The sequence below is a fragment of the Ahaetulla prasina genome, chromosome 3 (assembly GCF_028640845.1).
Source record: "Ahaetulla prasina isolate Xishuangbanna chromosome 3, ASM2864084v1, whole genome shotgun sequence".
NCBI classification, from domain to species: domain Eukaryota; kingdom Metazoa; phylum Chordata; class Lepidosauria; order Squamata; family Colubridae; genus Ahaetulla; species Ahaetulla prasina.
Genome location: NC_080541.1, coordinates 231,848,238 through 231,870,741, shown reverse-complemented (window position 1 = coordinate 231,870,741; position 22,504 = coordinate 231,848,238). Strand labels below are relative to the sequence as shown.

Genomic DNA, 22,504 nt, shown 5'->3' with positions numbered 1-22,504 from the left:
GACCTTTTTAGGGTTTGCCAATTTCTACTGTCAATTTCTACTGCCAATTTCTACTGCTAATTTCTACTGTCAATTTATTTGCAGAGGTGGCCCTACCACTGACCAATCTCAGAGCAAAAAGCATACCTGGGAAACCTCAACCTGGTAGTTCATTGTGCTGGACTATTCAGTGCCAGCAGGCTTTTGAGCAATTGAAAACTCTATTTGCGAGGAAGCCAGTGTTGCGCCATCCCAATCCAGCTATCCCTTTTGTAGTCCAAGCCGACGCCAGTGATGTGGTGGTGGCCGCGGTCCTCCTTCAAACCAACAAAGAGGGGACCTTCCAACCCTGCACTTTCACATCATGGAAATTAACAGAAACAGAAAAATTGGCCTATTTGGGAAAAGGAGGCATTTGCATCTGATGGGTGTTAACTATGTGGCGACATCTGTTAGAGTGGGGGGGTCTGCCGTTTGAAGTGTGGACAGACCACAAAAACCTGGAGGCCCTGCAAACCCCACATTGTTTATCACCAAAGCAGGTGTGATGGGCTCTCTACTTCAGGTTTAATTTCACCCTAAGTATATACCAGCAGGCAGAAATTTCCTAGCTGACGCATTTATTTATTTTTATTTATTTATTTATTTTGTCACAACAATATATATAAGTATCATACAGAAAAGATTATATAGTGTATAAACATATATAAGAGTAAATATTAGAAGGAATAAGCATATATATATATATATATATATATATGTAGATCTTTGGTTATTCGGGTTTTCTCCCGCGTAAAATTGGATGTGTCTTGGCGACGTTTCGACGAAGTCTCATTCGTCATCTTCTGGCTTCAGCTTCGTGCTTCTGGGAGCAAGAAGCATGAAGCTGCCAGAAGCACAAGCTCCCAGAAGCACGGCTGAAGCCTGAAGATGACGAATGAGACTTCGTCAAACGCCGCCAAGACACATCCAATTTTACGGAGAAAACCCAATAACCAAAGATCTACATACAAACACCCGCGAAACCTCAGAAAACAAATATATATATATATATAGAATAGAATAGAATAGAATTTTTATTGGCCAAGTGTGATTGGACACACAAGGAATTTGTCTTGGTGCATATGCTCTCAGTGTACATAAAAGAAAAGATACGTTCATCAAGGTACAACATTTACAACACAATTGATGATCAATATATCAATATAAATCATAAGGATTGCCAGCAACAAGTTATAGTCATACAGTCATAAGTGGAAAGAGATTGGTGATGGGAACTATGAAACGATTAATAGTAGTGCAGATTCAGTAAATAGTCTGACAGTGTTGAGGGAATTATTTGTTTAGCTGCGTGATGGCCTTCGGAAAAAACTGTTCTTGTGTCTAGTTGTTCTGGTGTGCAGTGCTCTATAGCGTCGTTTGAGGGTAGGAGTTGAAACAGTTTATGTCCAGGATGCGAGGGATCTGCAAATATTTTCACGGCCCTCTTCTTGATTCGTGCAGTATACAGGTCCTCAATGGAAGGCAAGTTGGTAGCAATTATTTTTCTGCAGTTCTAATTATCCTCTGAAGTCTGTGTTTATCTTCTTGGGTTGCAGAACCGAACCAGACAGTTATAGAGGTGCAAATGACAGACTCAATAATTCCTCTGTAGAATTGGATCAGCAGCTCCTTGGGCAGTTTGAGCTTACTGAGTTGGCGCAGAAAGAACATTCTTTGTTGTCCTTTTTAATGATGTTTTGATGTTAGCTGTCCATTTGAGATCTTGCGATATGATAGAACCCAGAAATTTGAAGGTTTCTACTGTTGATACTGTGTTGTCAAGTATTGTGAGAGGTGGAAGTATGGAAGGGTTTTCCTAAAGTCTACCACCATTTCTACGGTTTTGAGTGTGTTCAGTTCCAGATTGTTTTGGTTGCACCACAAGGCTAGTCGTTCGACCTCTCGTCTATATGCGGATTCGTCATTGTCTCGAATGAGACCAATCACTGTTGTGTCATCTGCGAACTTCAGTAGCTTAACAAATGGATCATTGGAGATGCAGTCATTGGTATACAGAGAGAAGAGAAGTGGGAGAGCACACAGCCTTGGGGCCCTGTGCTAATTGTACAGGTATTTGATGTGATCTTGCTTAGCTTCACCTGCTGCTTCCTGTTTGTTAGGAAGCTTGTGATCCACTTACAAGTCTGTTCCGGTACCTGTAGCTGGTTTAGCTTAGTTAGAAGAATGTCTGGAATGATGGTATTGAATGCTGAACTAAAGTCTACAAAAAGGACCCTTGCATAGGTCTTTGGAGACTCAAGATGTTGTAGGATGTAGTGCAGAGCCATATTAACAGCATCATCTGTTGATCTATTTGCTCGGTATGCAAATTGCAAGGGGTCTAAGAGCGGATTCGTGATGGTTTTCAGGTAGGAAAGCACTAGCCTTTCAAAGGTTTTCATGACTACAGATGTTAGAGCAACTGGTCTGTAGTCATTCAGTTCCTTGATGGTGGGCTTCTTGGCACTGGGATGATGGTAGAGCGTTTGAAGCAAGAAGGAACATAGCACATCTCTAGTGATTTATTGAAAATATGGGTGAAGATGGGGGCCAATTGGTCAGCACAGACTTTTAAGCAAGAAGGAGTTATCTTGTCTGGGCCTGGAGCTTTTCCTGGCTTTTGTCTGTGAAATAGGTCCTGCACTTCCTTTTCTGTGATCACTAGGGGTTGTGAACCCAATGAAATGGGGTCAGTTGTAGGAGGCTTGGCTGTTGTTGGTGTGTCTGAGATGGGGGTTGTGGAGATAGGTGGCTGTAGTTTCCTTTCAAACCTGCAGTAAAACTCATTCAGGTCATCTGCCAGTTGTTGATTACCTTCAGCCTGGGAAGGAGGTTTGCCATAGCCGGTGATATTTTTAAGAGTTTTCCACATGTTTGCTGTTTCATTTGCTGAAAATTGATTCTTTAGCTTTTCAGAGTAGCTTCTTTTTGCTGCTCTTATCTCCCTTGTTAGTGCATTTCTGGCCTGATTGTACAGCATTTTATCACCTTTTCTGTAGGCTTCCTCTTTGGAATGTCGTAGCTGCTTAAGTTTAGGTGTAAACCAAGGTTTGTTATTACTGTGTATTCGCAAGTTCCTTGTAGGTACACATAGGTCTTCACAGAAGCTGACATATGATGTTACAGTATCTGTGAGTTCATCCAGGTCTGCAGAGGTATCTTTAAAAATATTCCAATCAGTGCAGTCAAAACATGCCTGTAGCTTTAATTCTGATTCCTCCGTCCAGGTTTTCACTGATTTAATTATTGGTTTTATGGCTTTAAGTCTTTGTCTGTAAGCAGGTACAAGGTGAATCATGCAATGATCAGAGTGTCCTACAGCTGCACGTGTTAAAGACCGATAGGCATCTTTTAGTGTTGTGTAGCAGTGGTCTAGAGTATTCTTGCCTCTGGTGGGACAATTGACATGCTGAAAGTATTTTGGTAGTTCTTTCCTTAAGTTTGCCTTGTTTAGATCTCCCAAAACAATGGCCAGTGAATCAGGGTGTTTGGCTTCAGCCTCCATGATTTGGTCAGCTAGAGTTCGTAATGCCTCGTTTACACAGGCTTGTGGTGGGACATAAACAGCAATTAGAAGAAATGAGGAAAATTCACGAGGCGAATAGTAAGGTTTGCAGTTGATAATTAGAGTCTTTAAATTGTTGTCACAGAATTTGTAAATTATGTTAAAATCTTGACACCAGGTTGAATTAATATATAGGCATAAGCCTCCTCCTTTCTTTTTACCAGATGTTTCTGGAATCCTGTCTGATCGTTCAATTTGAAATCCTGGAATGTTCAGAATCTCCTATATATATATAGGAGAAAAAGAAAAACAATAGGACAGGAACGGTAGGCACGTTTGTGCTCTTATGCACGACCCTTATGGTCCTCTTAGGAATGGGGTGAGGTCAATAGTAGAAAGTTTTTGGTTAAAGCTTTTGGGATTATGGGAAGAGACCACAGAGTCAGGTAAGCACTGATGATTCTGTTACAAAAGTCATGTTTTCTGCAATCTAGATTAAAGCGGTTAACATTAAGTTTAAATCTATTGGTTGCTCTTGTGTTATTGCAATTAAAGCTGAAGTAGTCTTTAACAGGAAGGACATTACAATAGGTGATTCTATGAGTTAAACTTAGGTCTTGTCGAAGGCAACGGAGTTCCAAGTTTTCTAAGCCTAGGATTTCAAGTCTGGTGGGATAAAGTATTTTGTTGTTTTCAGAGGAATGAAGAACTCTTCTTGTAAAATATTTCTGGACACGCTCAATTTTATTGATGTCAGAAATGTGGTGAGGGTTCCAGACAGGTGAGCTGTATTCTAGAATTGATCTAGCAAATGTTTTATATGCTCTGGTTAGTAGTGTAGTGTTTTTGGAAAAGAAGCTACGCAAGATTAGGTTTACAACTCTTAGAGCCTTTTTTGCTATGTAGTTGCAGTGGGCTTTGGCACTTAGATCATTTGATATGAAAACTCCAAGGTCTTTAACAGGTGGGGGTCATCTGCAAGGTAATGTCCATCAAATATGTACTTAGTGTTTGGGTTCTTTTTTCCAATATGTAAGACTGAGCATTTGCTGGATGAGATTTGGAGTTGCCAAGTTTTGGACCAAGCGGTTAGATGATCAAGGTCTTTTTGAATGGTAGATGTATTGTCTGTGGTGTTAAATAGTTTGACATTGTCAGCAAAGAGAACACAATTACTTGAGATATGGTCACAAAGATCATTTATGTATAGTATGAAGAGTGTTGGTCCAAGAATGCTGCTTTGAGGAACACCACTCTTGACAAGAACAGGATTTGATAGAGCATTGCCAATTTTGACCACGTTGTCTGTTAGACAGAAAAGCAGATATCCATTTGTGAAGGGGTCCTGAAATGCAAATATCCATTTGTGAAGGGGTCCTGAAAGGATTTTAGTTTTAGGAGAAGTTTATCCTGTACTACTGACTCAAAAGCTTTGCAGAAGTCTATGTAGATTGCATCTATTGTTTTGCCTTGATCAAGATTTGTAGTCCATATGTTTTTACAATGGAGAAGTTGTAAGTTGCATGATAATTTTTTCCTGAAACCAAATTGTTTATTGGAGAGTAGGTTGTTAGTTTCTAAGTGTGAGGTAATGGATTGGTTGATGATTGATTCCATGACTTTGCAGGTGACGCAGCACAGAGAGATTGGTCTGTAATTTTCGACTAAGCTGGGGTCTCCTTTTTTGAAGATTGGGATGACTGTGGCTAGTGACCAAAGTTTAGGAAGGGAACTGGTAGTGAAAGCTTTATCAAAGATTATGCTTAGGGGTTCTGCTATATTAGTGGAAAGTTTTTTTAAGAAGTATGCACATAGTCCATTGGGTCCAATAGATAGTGATGGTTTCAAGTTATGAAGAGCTTTTCCAACATTATCTTCTGTGAAATCTATATGTGTTAAGTCGTCGTACTCATTGCTGGTACGTTTTGGGAATGTCGGATATGAGTCATCACTGTTAACAAAAACTGAGCCAAAGAACATGTTGAAGATGTTTGCTTTAACTGTTTCGTCATTGCATTCTTTGCTGTTAGAATCTTTTAGTGGTGGGATGGATCTTGAGTCTTTAAGTTTATTGTTGACAAAATTATAAAAGGCACGATTGGAATTTGTGCGCAGAAGGTCCTCTTCTTGCTTGGTGTGGTAATTTGTGCATTCAGTTTTTATTTGGTTGCATATATTCCTGTAGCAGTTTTTGAAGTTTGCTACATAGCCTTTTTTGTTTCTTCTCCAGAGGGATTTTTTATTTGATTGAAGCTTTTTTATTGATATGGGTAATTTGCTTTTCTTGATCTTGGTGGTCGTTTGTGGTACGTATAGTTTAATGACTCTATTAATTTCAAATAGGAAAACTCTATAATGGTCTTCAGCAGTTATACAGGTTGCCAACAGATTTTGCCAGTCCAGAAATGAGAGATCTTTGTTTATAAGGTCATAGTTGGCTTTTTTGAAGTTGTCGTTAGGAATACTATTGTTATGATGATTTAAGTAGGGACGTATATTGAGACGAAAGTCAATCATGCAGTGGTCACTGTTGGAAAAAGGTTCTTTAATTTGTAGTCCATAAATTGAGTTTGGGTTGTTGCAGAAGATGAGTTCAAGGCAATTGTTGAGTCTTGTATTGTTAGTTACAAGTTGTTCAAGACCTAGGTTTGTAACAGCGTTGTATAGTGTAGTATGGATTGGATCAGTTGTACATTCATTAGTTATCCAGTTAATGAGAGGTAGATTTAGGTCACCCAGGAAGCTGAGAGGATATGGGCAAGAGATAGCCCATGTTAGCAGTGAGGTTAACATATTTGTGTGAGTAAAACATATTTGCGTGAGTAAGGAATTTTGCGTTGTCCAGGAATCCCCAGTATGAAAGTACTTGAGAGGAAATAATACAAGCCATGATCCCTCACCAATTAGCAGATCCACAGGTCCCTCAGGGTGTAGCTCATGCGAAGCTAACCATTGATGTAGCCCAGGCAGTTCAGGTTGCTCTAGTCAAAGATGAGCTCTACCAGAAGAACCATGCTCTGTTCACACATTGGGATGGATTCATTTGGAAGGGTACCAAACTATATGTAACCCAGGCAGTACGATTAGAGGTTTTATGCCAGTGCCATGATGTCCGTTTAGCGGGCCATTTGGTTTTGTAAAAATGTTGTACCTAATTAACCAATGGTGGCCTTCCATGAAGCGGGATATCGAGAATTATATAGGGAGCTGTAGTATCTGCACTACCAAGAAAAGCCAACCTGGCAAGCCTGTTAAGATTGATACAATCGGTAGCTAACACCACACAACTGTGGGAGCAGGTCACGATGGATTTCATTGTAGGATTACCAGTTGCAGTCACAATGTAACATGGACTGTCATAGATCTATTTTCGAAGCAGGCTCATTTCATAGCCTGCTCTGGTCTCCCTTCCACTAGAAAGTTAGCTAGGTTATTTGTAGTCCATATATATATATCAACTGCAAGGTTTACCAAAAAGAGTTATATCAGATCAAGGCATTCAATTTACTGCCCGGTTTTGGTGGGACTTCTTAACCAGATTTGGGTCAATGCAAAGGTTGAGTTTGGCTTTCCACCTGGCAACCAATGAGGCTGCAGAATGGATAGATGCCATGATTGCAAGATACTTGCACTGTTACATAAGACATAGACAGGATGATTGAGCTGACCTCCTTCCGTATGCCAAGGTTGCTTATAACAATGCCATACATAGTAGTACACGGTTTACTCCCTTCTGGGTGGCTACAGGTAAGGAGTTCATTCCGATACCCGAATGTCCCCGGATGAATCCTACAGATGTGAGAGTTCAAAAGTGGGTAGAGCAAACCCAGAGCATCTGACCGATCATACAGGAAGCGCTCCAATGATCTGCTTGAAAATATAAGCAACAAGCGGATAGGAAGCGACAATCTCATCCACCCTTTCAAGTTGGTCAGAGGGTCTACCTATTGACCAAATACTTGAATTTAGGCCTTCCCAGTAAGAAACTGGGACCCAAGTATATAAGCCCATTTACCATTGAACAGATTATAAATCCAGTATCTGTTAGGCTACAGCTACCCCAACTATTAGGGAAAACCCATCCTGTTTTTCATTGTAGCCTGCTGAGACCTGTAAAACCAGCCCAGATAAGAGGGGTCCCAGATGTACCATTGCCTCCCATGGACAGTGGCCTACAATATGAGGTAGAAGAAATATTAGACACCAGACTGCATGGGGGAGGGGGGTGTCCTACAATACCTCATTTTGTAGAAAGGGTATCCCTGGTCCGAGGCTTCATAGGTTTGTGACAGCGATGTAACTGCTTCACGGCTTGTTGCCAAGTACCACCATCAGTACTCAGACAAGCTGGGGCCTCTATCGTCTTAAAGCGCTGCTGTTCCTATGTTTTAGACACCATCTCCATGGTAGAGGGGGCTGCATGTCAGCTCCAGCCCTGCAACGGTACTTGGGGCTGCCATTCGTGTGGGGATCACCATTCCGCTGCTGCACAATTTTGCAAATGACCTGTACTGTGTGCCTGCTCTTCTGGGTTGTCAGCCCCAAGGCATGCCTCTCATTTCAACTTCCCAGTCGCGTGCTAGATGACATCAGGGTCATGCACTGAAGCAGTTTATCAACCTTATCACTTTAAGGAAAGACGGAGCAGGAACAACTGAAGTGGCTTGTGATGGATTGGGGAAGGAGAGGGAGGATATGGGTAATTGGATAATTGAGTGATTGCACTGGGATGGAGCTGTATACTGATTAAAAGGTGATGGGGTGTCAGCTTCAAAAAAAATTCCTTTCTGTAACAATTTAAGGTGGTCAGTTAATACTATCAGGCTAAACAGACTTGGTTACTGCTTTTGCATTATGAGGTTTATTTTTCCAATCTTTACGGAACCTGACTGTCAGCTTGCCTCAGATCAATGTTTAAGAAAATAAAGACCCAACTCCATCATTTTGAAAAAATTGGAAATTTTTATTAAACACGTCAGAATGCAATCGAAGCTAAGCCAGAACTGAAAGTATACTAAAACCACAGACGTCATATCCCCTCCTGAGCCCTCCTCCCACTAGAGTTCAAATAGTTATAATCCAATGTCATCTTCCTCCTTGGCCACGTGTAGTTTCACTTCCAATATTCTCCCTCTGTCAATCTTCTGGATGGAATGTGAAGCAGGCAACTCCCGTTGCGCCAAATCAGTTCAAACGTCTGTTTGAAAGGCTATCTCCCTCCCCCACACATGCAATGTCAGCCGAAGCTTGCAACGGTACAAACCTCCCCCCTCCTCCATAAACCATGTAAGACATTCAGTAAGAAGCAAACCTTTAATGAAGTAATAAAACAGTAAAACAGTCTAGTAGGAGAAATACACTTAATTAAAGTGGAGGCTGACATTGACAGATTATCAATTCAATGTCCATTGGAGCTGCTAATGTCTGTGCCATCTTGTAAATTTTTGGCCCACAATAACTAAGGAAAAGTGCCCTTTTGCTGTTGTCGGGGAGGTCTTAGTAGTTGTGGGCTTCCAGGAACATCTGGAAATGACCCACGTAGGTGCGCCATTCCTCTATTTTTGGGTCAAACTGTGTGGGTGAAGTTTGTGTGGTCATCTTGGGTTGGCTGCTGCAGAGGTTGTCCCTTGCGATAAGATCACCGCAGATGCCACGAGGTTGAGGTCAGCTCTTTGTCCGCCTTTGTCCTCTTCAGGATCCCAACTTCATCATCAGTGTTAAATAGGGGGCACAGTGAAGAGGAAGGATGCGGATAGTATTTCAGCACCTTTATTATGGACTTGCGATCAGAATAGACTCGCTGGCACGTTGCTGGAGCTTTCTTTTTAGAGTTCCATCAGCCTAGCTGGCCACTGACAGCAGGTTTTTTTCCCATCGCTAGACCAATAAGCAGCAAGTATGCAAATATAGTCCTCTGTACATACATACGTAACATTCTCTTTGAACAGGGGATTGGACTAGATCAGGGGTCTTCAACCTTGGTCCCTTTTAAGACTTGTGGACTTCAACTCCTAGAGTTCCTCAGCCAGCTTTGCTGGCTGAGGGACTCTGGGAGTTGAAGTCCACAAGTCTTAAAAAGGGACCAAGGTTGGAGACCTCTGGACTAGATGATCTCCAAGGTCCCTTCTAATTCTGTTATTCTGTTGTTATTCCTGGCATTTTTTGCAAGGTCATTCTGAGCTTTAGCATTCCTGACTCCATCCTTTCTGATTCAGGCTAATTGCTGGTTTTAGTTGTGTCCCACTTTCCATTTTTTTATGTTGTTAATTGCCATGTTCGACCCATTGCAACCCCATGGACAATGTTTCTCCAGGCCTTCCTGTCCTATACCATCCTCTGGAGTCCATTTAAGCTCACGCCTACTGCTTCAGTAACTCCATCCAGGCACCTCATTCTCTGTCGTCCCGTTCTTCTTTTGCCCTCAGACTTTGCCAGCATTAGGCTCTTCTCCAGTGAGTCCTTCCTTCTCATTAGGTGGCCAAAGTATTGGAGTTTCATTTTCAGGATCTGGCCTTCTAATCTAAAGAGCAGTCAGGGTTGATCTCCCCTATGACTGCCTGGTTTGATCACCTTGCAGTCCAAGGAACTCGCAGGAGTCTTCTCCAACACCATAGTTCAAAGGTCTCAATTCTTTGGCGCTCAGCCTTTCTTATGGTCCAATTTTCACAGCCATACATTGCAACTGGGAAAACTATAGCCTTGACTATACATACTTTTGTTGGCAGGGTGATGTCTCTGCTTTTTAGTAGGCTATCTAGATTTGCCACAGCTTTCTTTTTTTTTTTTTTTTTTTTTTGCTCCTCAGTTTATTTTATTTTATTTTATTTTAATTTTTTTTAACATTACAAAAAAAAAAAAAAATACATTTTTCCACCCTTGTGCTATACATAAAAAAAAAAGAAGATTTGGGTCTTCGGATATATCCTCATGATTGCCAAAATCCACGTTCTCAAGGTACAGGTACTGAGGTGTCCAATGTTCCAAGCGCATAGTCCACGAATGGTTTCCAAGTCTTCCAGAAAATATCTTCTTTATACACACCACTTCTAATTTTAATATCACATGTCATTTTATCATTTAAGGCTAATTTCCACATTTCAGAATTCCACTCTTCTATTCTAAAAATCACATCTAATTTCCAATATCTAGCTATTATAATTCTACCTATTATAATCATAATTCTGATCAATTCTTTTTCATATTTTGTTAATTCTATTTCCTTAATTACCAACAATAATATAGTTTCCACTCTCAATATTATTACTTTCCCCATCATTTCAAATATCATTTTCTCCAATTGTTGCCAAAACTTTTTAACCTTATCACATTTATACCACATATGTTCATAAGTCCCCAGTTCCATCTCACATCTCCAACATTTTTTACTAATTTTTTTATCCATTTGTGACAATCTTACTGGAGTCAAATACCATTTCCAAACAACTTTATAATTATGCTCTTTAATCCTTATAGATAAAGTTCTCATAATTCTACTATTCCAATTCACATTCCAATCTGACTCTGGTATTTCAATATTAAGATCTTTTTCCCAATTTGTCCTCATCACTCTTTGTAATTTTTCATCAGAGTTTATAATCTTATAAACCCTGCTAACGAGTCCCTTTAGCCCAATTTCATCTTTCATAATCCGAGATACTAAATATTCAAATTCAGTTTCACATCTATTTATCGAATAGTTTTCCCTTAATTTTTTTGTCCATTTTTCTATCTGTATTTTTTCAAACCAATTTAACCCTAATTTTTCAGTAATTTCTTTGTTCCTCCTTTCATTTTCTAAAACTTTTATCCAATCTCTAATAATTTCTATATTTTCCTCTTTAATCACTTCATTACGTCTTATATTATTTTTAATCGGCCAATTTCCAATTGTCTTCCCCAAAAAGATTATATCCGGAATTAAAATTTTAACAAATTTATTCCACATTTTAACCAATAACTTCTAATTACACATTTTAAGTTTGCTTTATCTAAAAACCACCTTGATCCAAATTTCTCTATATCCCTTAACTCTAAGTCTCTCCAATAGTTATCTTCACCTTTAAGTATTTTTACCACAATCCGGATACCATATGCACAGTAATAATTAAATAATTTGGGGATTCCTAATCCACCTTCCTTTTGATTTTGATACCACATTTTCTTCACTAATCTAGGTCTTTTCCCACCATTGCAAAATTTGTCCAATTTTTTCTGATATCCTTCAATATTTTTCTCTGTCAAATTTAACGGTAGCATCTCGAATAAAAAGTTAAACTTGGGCAGCAACATCATCTTACACATTGCAATTCTACCAAACCAAGACAACTTTAACATTTTATATTTATCTATCTTCTTCTCAATTTCATTAATCACCACATCATAATTAAGTTTTTTCAATTCTTTAACCTTGAGTGAGAGCACTGTACCCAAATATTTCAATGTATTTTTAATCCTTATCCCAAATTGCTCTTGCATATTCTCACGCTCATTACCATTACTATCCATCAATAATTCTGATTTTGACCAATTTACTTTCAGACCTGTCATTTCCTCAAATTCTTTCAAATGCTTGTATATCTTTTTCAGACCTGAAAATGAAAAAAAGACCTGAAAAAGACCTGCCACAGCTTTCTTCCCCAAGAGCAAGCATCTTTTAATTTCTTGGCTGCAGTCCCAATCTGTGGTGATCTTAGAGCCCAGAAAAATAAAATCTGTCACTACCTCCATTTCTTTCCCATCTATTTGCCAGGAATTGAGAGGGCTGGATGCCATGATCTTAGTTTTCTTAATGTTGAGTTTCAAACCAACTTTTGCCCTCTTCTTCTTCACCCGCATCATGAGGCTTTTTAGTTCCTCTTCACTTTCTGCCATTAAAGTGGTATCATCTGCATATCTGGTTGTTGATATTTCTCCTGGCAATCTTAATTCCAACTTTTGATTCATCTAACTCTACCTTTCTCATGATGTTGTCAGGTTCCAGACAGCGCTTTGAAAGAAGACAAACCAGGTTCCTGGGTGTAGCAATCTTTATCCAGTGCTCCAGCCTGTTCCAACAATCAGTGAAGAAAATAATGCAGTGCTCCCTACCACCTTTTTAATGTCTCCCGCACTCCTCCTGTGACTCCACCACCCAGCCGAGCCCCCAACATGCTTTCAGCCTGTAAATCAGCCAACACCCCGCCCCTTAATCCAGGCTGGCCGGCTAGTTCCTTAGACAAGCCAAGATTTAGCAAAGTCTCCACGGCTTGGCTGTTGGCTGTTTAGTGGCCCCACCTCCCAGTTGTGCTGCTGGGACATCAGCATCAGCTTCTGGGAACATGGCTGCGGCTACAGCAGTGGTGAGAGCTTCATGCTGTGTCTGGTATGGCGACAGCAGCACCAGTGTTGGCGTGGCCCGGATGAATCCACAATTGGCATTGGACTCGTATGTGAATCTCCTGGCTCTGCCTGATTGACCGCCCCAAGCATCATCACATCCAGGCTCACATGCATCCCCACCTACCCCAAGGATGGCATCTGGAAGATAAAACTCAAAGTTAGGAAGGTTTTGGCACTTTTGTATCTGCCCCTCCTGGTTTGTCCAGATGCTTGTGTTGTGGCTCCAGCCCCCCCCCGGGCCTGGCCCCCTGCCAGAAAGTGACTCAGAGAGTGAGGGGGAAGGGCTGTCGGGGCTCCCCTCTGCAGGGCCGGCCTCTCTGGTTCAGCTCCAGGAGCCAGAGGCAGGCCAGGTAGACGAGGTGACGAGGCCTCTGTCTCCTGCATCTCCCCCCACCCAGGCAACGCTTCCAGACCCAGCTGTGGACAATAGGTCCTGGTTAGATCCCAGGTTTCATAGACAAGAGAGGCAGGAACAACAAAAGAAGGGGTGGGGCAGGTCTAGAGTGTGCTGAGTCACGGAGCCACACCCCACAGGGTATAAAAGCAGGAGGGGGTGCTCTACTACTTCGAGACGGACAAAACAAACTGACTGGAGAAAACTTGAGCTGAACTATTTGACTGAGCATTTGACCTGGATTGCTGTTTGTTCCTGACTTCCTGGTTGCTCCGGTAATGAGCTTCTGTGACACCGGCATCAGGGAAGATAAAGAAAACCTTGGCAGACGTTCGCTGGTCTGCTGCCAGAGCTGATAGCTGCCGTGGACTAAATTGCTGGCTAATTGAGTCAGTTCACGTGTCTCCTTGACTGAGATGGGGGGGACAGAACAGCTTGCAATGGAATCTGGTAAGCAACCTTGCTGAGTTAATCTCTTGCAAAGGTATCATTTATTTATTTTTTATTTATTAATCACATTTATATACCGCCCTATCTCCCGAGGGACTCAGGGCGGTTCACAGGCAAGTAAAAGACATATAAATACAGACTAAAACCACAGTTAAAAAACTTATTCTACAAAGCCAAATTAAAAAGCAATATAAATAATAAAAACCATTTAAAACCAATATAAATTTAAAAACTAATCCAGTCCTGCGCAGATGAATAAGTGTGTTTTAAGCTCGCGACGGAAGGTTCGGAGGTCCGGAAGTTGACGGAGTCCTGGGGGAAGTGATGTGATCTGCATATAAGTTAAATAGGCAGTATACAGCCTTGCCGGACTCCTTTCCCAATTTTGAACTAATCAGTGGTTCCATGTCCACTTGTCACTGTTGCTTCTTGACCTGCATATAGGTTTCTCAAGAGTCAAATAAGATGGTCGGGTACTCTCATCTCTTTAAGAACTTGCCACAATTTGTTGTGATCCACACAATCAAATGTTTTAGCATAGTCAATGAAGCAGATGTTTTTCTGGAATTCCCTAGCTTTCTCCATGACCCAGCATATGTTGGCAATTTGATCTCTAGTTCCTCTGCCTCTTCGAAATCCTGCCTGTATTTTTGGTAGTTCTTGATCCACATACTGTTGGAGCCTAGCTTGTAGGATTTTAAGCATAACCTTACTAGCATGTGAAATGAGTGCAATGGTGCGATAGTTTGAAAATTCATTGGCATTGCCTTTCTTTAGAATTGGAATATAAACTGACCTTTTCCAATCCTGTGGCCACTGTTGAGTTTTCCAAATTTGTCGGCCTACTTTCCCAGCATTAGGCTCTTCTCCAGCTCTCCTCCCTACTTTCTTCAATTTAAGCCTAAATTTTGCAACGAGTAGCTCATGATCTGAGCCACAGTCAGCTCCTGGTCTTGTTTTTACTGACTGTATAGCTGTTCTGTCCTCCTTCGCCTCCGTCCGAGTGATGGCTTAATTAGCCGGCACTATCAGCTCCGGCAGCAGAATAGCGAAGGTCTGCCAAGTTCTCTGATATCTCCCTCGACTCTGGTGAGTCACTTCAGCTCTCAGTTAATCAGTTGATTTGCCAGCTACGAAGAGACACAGCAGTGCTCACTGCCTTTATATCCTGTGGCGTGTGGCTCCATGACTCAGCACTTCCTAGGCCTGCCCCACCCCTGCTTCTGTTGTTCCCTCCTCTCTTGCCTACGAAACCTAGGATCCAACCAAGCCTGATTGCTATCAGCTGGGTCTGAAGGCGTGGCCTGGGGGGGGAGTCAGGGGATGGAGGCCTCATTATCTCTTCCACCTAGCCTGCTTCTGGCTACTGGAGCTGAGCTAGGGGAGCCAGTGCTCCCAAGGTAAGTCCTGATGGCCCTTCCCCCTCACTTTCCAGGTCACTTTCTGGCAGCAGGCCCGGCTCCAAGTCACTTTCTGGCAGGAGGCCTGGCTTGGGGAGCACAGACACAACAATAGCACTTCTCCATCTTTGGCTGCAGAGCACTGTCAATCTGATTTCTGTGTTGACCGTCTGTGATGTCCCATGTGTAGAATCGTCTCTTGGGTTGCTGGAAGAGAGTGTTTGCTATGACCATCATATTCTCTTGACAAAATTCTATCTTCTTTGTCTTAGTTTATAAATTATTTCTTTATGCAACCATGCTGTTTTTGTCTGGGGGGGGTCTCCTTTTTTTCTTTGTGGTACTGTGTTAAATATGGGCTTTTAGAATAGAATTTTTATTGGCCAAGTGTGATTGGACACACAAGGAATTTGTCTTGGTGCATATGCTCTCAGTGTACATAAAAGAAAAGATACGTTCATCAAGGTACGACATTTACAACACAATTGATGGTCAATATATCAATATAAATCATAAGGATTGCCAGCAACAAGTTATAGTCATACAGTCATAAGTGGAAAGAGATTGGTGATGGGAACTATGAAACGATTAATAGTAGTGTAGATTCAGTAAATAGTCCGACAGTGTTGATGGAATTATTTGTTTAGCAGAGTGATGGCCTTCGGGAAAAGATTATTTTATAATCTGATTTTGCAATTTCCCAAGCATCTTCAATTGTTTCCACCACCACCACCATCACCACCACCCTTAGGATTTCCAATTCCATCCATTAAATCCTTCCTAAATTCTATTACTTTTCAAGAAGTCAGCTCTCTTAAAGTCTAAGGCATTAGTTTGATTTTGTTGAATGACTTATGCCTGTATTATGTTGAATATGACATGATCACTTTCCTCCAAAGTTCACACAACTACAATCCCTCCCCCATCTTTTCATCTGTTAGTAAGAATTAAGTCCAATATGGCTGACCCTCTAGTTCCCTTCTCTACCTTTTAGGAGACAAAGCTCTTCGAAGAAGCCAAGCTAGTTGTTGTCCAAACACATCCTTCCCGGTTATTGTGAGGCATGTGCCATGACTCTTCTGAAGCTTCCTTTATAGTTCTCGCCAAACAAAAGCAGATTAAAGGTAGACCTTGACTTACGACTGGAACAAAGTTATGGCAAACCTCTGCAAAAAGGAGCCCCAAAGTTACGGCCACTGCAGCACTCCTGTGGTCACTCGCCCTTGTTCTGCAGGTGACACAGTGTGGGCGGGAGGGCCCAGTGGGCTGGGAAGCAGGCCCATGGCTTGTGGGAATCTCGAGAAGCAGATGGGGAGAACATGGGGTGGGGGAGGCCTTGGAAGGTTGGGGCCCCAAGACACTTTGTGCTCTGCTTATTGACCTGCACACATTCATTTAATGACCACATTGGGCACGGCAGAGATGGGGGGGGGGTCCCGAGGCAATCACATGAATGCTTCACTTAATGGCTGTCATGACTTCTAACCCTAATGAGCAGGTGACAAGTGGAGGATTAAAAATACCCCCCCCCAACTGCTAGGGAGAAGCCCTTGTTGAAGTTGAACCCACCCATTCCTTTACTTTCTCCCAAGAGGTGAGTTTCTGCCGGACTTTGATTCCTCTTCCCTGCCTGGAGGTGGCCTGTGGGGCTGTCTGGCCTTCCTTCCCCCCTCGGTCTCAGCTGCTACATCCTTTCTGTCACTTTTGGCTCCGGTGGGGGGGCTTTTGTTCTTTTTTTTATATATATAAAAAAAGTTTTATTTTTACATTCATATCCAATAACATATTTAATGTACAGTCATATATAATTAGTCGGGCTTGCCCAGTCACCACCACCTCCTTTTAACTCTCTTCCCTCTTCTACCTTCTTCTACTTTCCACACCTTCCTCCCTTTCTCTTATCTACATCCTCTCCTCCCTCCCCTCTACACCTTCCTTCTCCCTCTTCTACCCCTCTTTCTTCCTCTTCTCCTCTTTCCTACCTCCTACTCTCTTCTCCTCCCTCCCTCCCCACCATTCTGAAATGGTAGCTGGGCAGATCTGACCTTACATTAATTATATTTATACATCTTCAATAATCCCTGTACATTAACCATCATTCCATTTTCTACCCTCATCCCCCCTTAATTCCCCTCTCCCTAACCCCCCAGCCCCCCCCCAAGACTTCCCAGAACAAAATGCGGGGTATCAAAACTAACAATCATAATCCAAAATAAATCTTAAATTATAATCTCTAATCACTCCACAAATCATCACACTCTCAATTCCCCTCTCCTTTGGGGGCTTTTGTTTTCATTGTTATTCTCGCAGTTTCTGCTCTTGAGCTCCTGTACCCCACTTGCTCTATGCCAGCCCAGCCAGGGATTTTTTTTTTTTTGGTCCTATTCCAACCTTTTTGCAGGTTCCCCATGTGGGAAAGGGGAAAGGAGTATTGTTTTTACAGAATACAGAATACAGAATGCTCTTTCTGCGCCAACTCAGTAAGCTCAAACTGCCCAAGGAGCTTCTGATTCAGTTCTATAGAGGAATTATTGAGTCTGTCATTTGCACCTCTATAACTGTCTGGTTCGGTTCTGCAACCCAACTAGAAAAACACAGACTTCAGAGGATAATTAGAACTGCAGAAAAAATAATTGCTACCAACCTGCCTTCCATTGAGGACCTGTATACTGCACGAATCAAGAAGAGGGCCGTGAAAATATTTACAGACCTCTCGCATCCTGGACATAAACTGTTTCAACTCCTACCCTCAAAACGACGCTATAGAGCACTGCACACCAGAACAACTAGACACAAGAACAGTTTTTTCCCGAAGGCCATCACTCTGCTAAACAAATAATCAACACTGTCAAACTATTTACTGAATCTGCACTACTATTAATCTTCTCACAGTTCCCATCACCAATCTCTTTCCATTTATGACTGTATGACTATAACTTGTTGCTGGCAATCCTTATGATTTATATTGATACCTTGATGAACGTATCTTTTCTTTTATGTACACTGAGAGCATATGCACCAAGACAAATTCCTTGTGTGTCCAATCACACTTGGCCAATAAAAATTCTATTCATATTGTAGCAGGACACAAACAAAACACTGTGCCTTTATCTAAGCTCATAAATGGTGTTTGAGCTGAAACCTTGCCTTTAGGGACAAAGGGGCAAGACTCCCCTGGCAGGCTCCGAACCAATGGTAGGTTTCAAATTTTTTACTACCGGTTCTGTGGGCGTGGCTTGGTGGGTGTGGCGTGGCTTGGTGGGCATGGCTGGGGAAGGATACTGCAAAATCCCCATTTCCTCCCAATCAGCTGGGACTCAGGAAGCAGAGGATAGATAGGGGCTGGGCCAGTCAGAATTTTTACTAACGGTTCTCTGAACTACTCAAAATTTCTACTACCGGTTCTCCAGAACTGGCCAGAACCTGCTGAAACCCACCTCTGCTCCGAACTGGTTTTAGTTGGAATTTCTTGGCAACTAGAGAACACCCCCCCACCCCCCCAGAAACTAGTGGTTGTTAGGAGATAAATTGTAAATATGTGTTCATTTTAGGCGGCTCGGATAGATTGTGACGGCCCGAGCGTCCTCAGCAGCGAGGCAAACGGGCGACGGGGAACATGAAAGAAAACCTTCGTGGGGCTTCAGGGGCGAGCCCTGAACCTGCGCGCGCGTGGCGGGGCGCCCTCTTTGCAAAGAAGTGAGATAAAAATTGCCCGTCCTTTCTTTTATACGTTTTGGCTTGCGATCCTTTCAAAAACCAGGCAGCGGATCCCGCGGCCAGGCCTGCCGCTTATTTCTTTTCCCCCAGTACGTGCAATATTCAGCCGGGGAAAGGGCGATGGGCGCGGACACCCACGGGACAAGGGACCGCGGGAAACGCGTCTCTCGGCGGGAAAGGGAGGGGCCGGCGGCACCCGGGGGGGAGGGAGGAGGAGGCCGCGAGGGCGGGGAGGGGATCGGCAGCCATCCACCGGAGGGCCAAAATTTCCCTCGCTCACAGATCCCACCCCTTCCGCTTCCGCTCGGCCGCGCCCCTCGCACACGCGTCTCTACGGAGGCTCGGCGGGACCTCCGCGGCCAAGATGGCGGCGCCGGCTGCTGCTATGACTCCCGGCGGCGGAGGCTCCTCTTTGGCCGGAACAGGCGGCGGCGGCGGCGGCGGCAGCAACGGGGCTGGCATGGAAGTGGACGCGGCGGGTAAGGAGGGGCCGGGCTCCTGCGGGGGGCGGGGGGGGGGCGCTGCCGCGGCGACCCCCACCCTTCACCGCGTGCCCTCTCCACCCCCCGTAGCGGCGCCGGCGGTGATGGCCTCGGGTGTGACGGGCAGCGTGTCGGTGGCGCTGCACCCGCTGGTCATCCTCAACATCAGCGACCACTGGATCCGGATGCGCTCGCAGGAGGGACGCCCCGTCCAAGGTGAGCGGGACTGGGAGAAGGCATGGGGGGGGCGGGGGGAGGGAAACCGGCGGGCGGAACCCCCCTGACGCTCCACGGCCCCGCTTTCGCCAGTGATCGGGGCTCTGATCGGCTGCCAGGAGGGCCGCAACATCGAGGTGATGAACTCCTTCGAGCTGCTGTCCCACTCCGTGGAGGAGAATGTGGTGATCGACAAGGAGTACTACTACACCAAGGAGGAGCAGTGTAAGCCGGACGGGCAAGGGAGGGGGGCAGCAGCCGGTGGCGTTGGAGGCTCGTCTGAGCTGCCTTTCCCTCCCCTGCAGTTAAGCAAGTGTTCAAGGATCTGGAGTTCCTGGGCTGGTACACCACTGGCGGCCCCCCGGATCAGTCTGATATCCACGTCCACAAACAGGTGAGTCAGTCTGAGGGAGGCTGCGTGGGGGGGGGGGCTGACTTGGGAGAGGGGGGGGCTGACTTGGGAGAGGTGGCCCTCCGTGTCTGGCAGGACTTTCATGTGTGCCGTTCTCTACTCAGGTTTGTGAGATCATTGAAAGCCCCCTGTTCCTCAAGCTGAACCCCATGACCAAGCACACAGACGTGAGTACTTACTCCTCTGTCCTGCCCATTGGAACCCTTCAGCGACTGCCTCTCTGTGCTGAGCCCAACAGTGAGCTGTGTGCACTCTCTCTTCCCTTAGCTGCCTGTCAGTGTCTTTGAGTCTGTGATTGACATCATCAACGGAGAGGTAATACTTGCTGCAACTTCTACCGCCTGTCCCTTTCGATGTTCCTGGTGCTCTGGAGTTCTGGGAAACCTCAGTTCACATGTTCTGTTCCGTGAGCTGCTTTCAAGATGGGAGATCCTGAGGGCATTTCTTGCACAGCCCGACTGTACTGTAAGTCGGCTTTTGTGTCATTGTCCGGAAACACGTCTCAATTCTCCGCTCTTTTTTTTTCAAGGCAACTATGTTATTTGCTGAGCTGACATACACCCTGGCCACAGAGGAGGCTGAGCGCATCGGAGTCGATCACGTGGCACGGATGACGGCAACAGGCAGCGGGGAAAACTCCACAGGTGAGGTAGGGCACTGAGGATTGGTGTGCGGGAATGAGCTTCCTCTAGCTATTGCTGAATATGGATTCAGTTTGGCTGGGAGGGGTGTAACTTATCACCAGTATTGTGGGTGGACATGAGCTGTCCTTTATTGCATTTAAACTCTTTGGACATTTCAGGCTTCCAGGCCTCTGTTAGGAGCAGAGCTTTTACTTTTTCTCCTTGTTTCTCCTTGACAGTTGCTGAGCACCTCATCGCACAGCACAGTGCCATAAAGATGCTTCACAGCCGTGTCAAACTTATTTTGGAATATGTTAAAGCTTCCGAAGCAGGTGAGACAGAGCTGTAGAAATGCAGCATGCAAGCCTGATGCCTCAGCTCTCACATGGGTAGTGTTGATCTCCCAATGCATTTCCTTCTGATGCAGGTGAGGTACCATTCAACCATGAGATTCTGCGAGAAGCTTATGCCCTTTGCCACTGCCTACCTGTGCTGAGCACTGACAAATTCAAGACAGATTTTTATGATGTGAGTTCTCAGGAGGGGAAGAGCTGTAGCTTGCAGCCGAATAAATGCAGAATGGAGTTGTTCCAGGGGAGGAGAGGGAACTGTTGTACACATAGAAAAGTTGCCATGCTCAATGCAGGCACACATGGTACATGGGGCAGCCACCCAAGTGAAATGGAGGGAAGCAAAAAGGATTCCCAAGTTTTCCTAAAGCAGATGCCACCACAATTTCTCACAGCGGTTTTAAAGCTGTGGACAGCACAGGCCCTGACTCACAGGCCATGCTTTCTGATGCCTATTTAATCTCCTGTCTAGCAATGTAACGATGTGGGCCTCATGACCTATCTGGGCACCATCACCAAGACCTGCAACACCATGAACCAGTTTGTGAACAAGTTCAACATCCTCTATGACCGCCAGAGCATTGGGCGCCGCATGCGAGGACTTTTCTTCTAAGATTTGGTGCTCCCTAATAAAGTGATTGTGCTGAATGAGATGATGTGCGTAGGAGTGCCCCAAAATCACAAGTGTTATTTCTTCCCATTGTCTAGTGTTCCCTCTGAAGCACAATCGGGAATAGTTTTGAGCAGAATGCTGATTTGCGCTTTTTGTACCCCATTTACGTGCCCAGTGCAATTTAACAGCAAGGAAGAAACCAAATACACAAGAACCAGATGAGAACGAATGTATTCTGGAAGTGCTTAACACAATGCAAGCCGCCCTGAGTCTTCGGAGAAGGGCGGGATATAAATTCAAATAATTTTTTTTTAAAAAAAGTGGTACTTGGTGGGGGGAGGGGAAGAGAGAACTTTACTCATCCACAAGCTGAGTAAGAGACCAATATGAAAGGGTTGTAAAGAAGGCAAACAAGTTTAGGTTGCATAAAATCTAGTGACTTCCAAATTGCAGGAAATTGTTAGTCTGCTAGGCTGCAGTCAGGCCACCTTAGTTCTGAACACTTTAAACAGCAAGAATCAGAAGCGGGAAGGGCTTCAGAAGAAGCAACAAGCAATGGATTAAAAACTTGATCAGGAGCTGTGCTGTTTGTGGCAGATTCCAATTAAATATTAGGAAAATCTTGTGTGCAGGAGTGGACCTAGTTAAAGTAAGAGTTTGTTCCCTTAGTTGGATACACTCAGTGGAATCTACACAACTATCTGGCAAGGATAACGTGCTGAGGCAGGGTTGACTTCGAACCCTTTCCAAATTTGATAATTTAATTGTATTTAACTTGAAAGCATATTCTCCCTTGAGAAAGATTTGGGGAGGGAACTCACCTAATTCTGTTGCAAAAAAGGTTTTAATCTATAAAGATCATATATAAAAAGTATAAACTCTTGCATGATTTGATTTGGTACCAAATCTACTTGTGGGTGCCAGATGTACTTCTATAGCAATA

At 43.8% G+C, this 22,504-nt stretch overlaps 1 protein-coding gene across 2 annotated transcripts; it reads left to right on the top strand.

Moving 5' to 3' along the window:
- Nucleotides 1–15,056: 15,056 nt before the first annotated feature.
- On the top strand, nucleotides 15,057–21,599 carry COPS6 (COP9 signalosome subunit 6). Of its 2 annotated transcripts, none has more exons than XM_058174708.1 (11): nucleotides 15,057–15,148; nucleotides 19,148–19,344; nucleotides 19,438–19,563; nucleotides 19,657–19,788; nucleotides 19,869–19,957; nucleotides 20,080–20,142; nucleotides 20,243–20,290; nucleotides 20,505–20,619; nucleotides 20,838–20,930; nucleotides 21,026–21,126; nucleotides 21,421–21,599. In XM_058174708.1, exons 1-11 carry the CDS (start codon nucleotides 15,072–15,074, stop codon nucleotides 21,559–21,561), a joined length of 1,182 nt encoding a protein of 393 aa, XP_058030691.1. In that variant the 5' UTR covers nucleotides 15,057–15,071; the 3' UTR covers nucleotides 21,562–21,599. The 2 variants fall into 2 exon arrangements, with proteins under 2 accessions (XP_058030691.1, XP_058030690.1); XM_058174707.1 differs by lacking the exon at nucleotides 15,057–15,148 and adding an exon at nucleotides 18,750–18,844.
- Nucleotides 21,600–22,504: the final 905 nt, after the last annotated feature.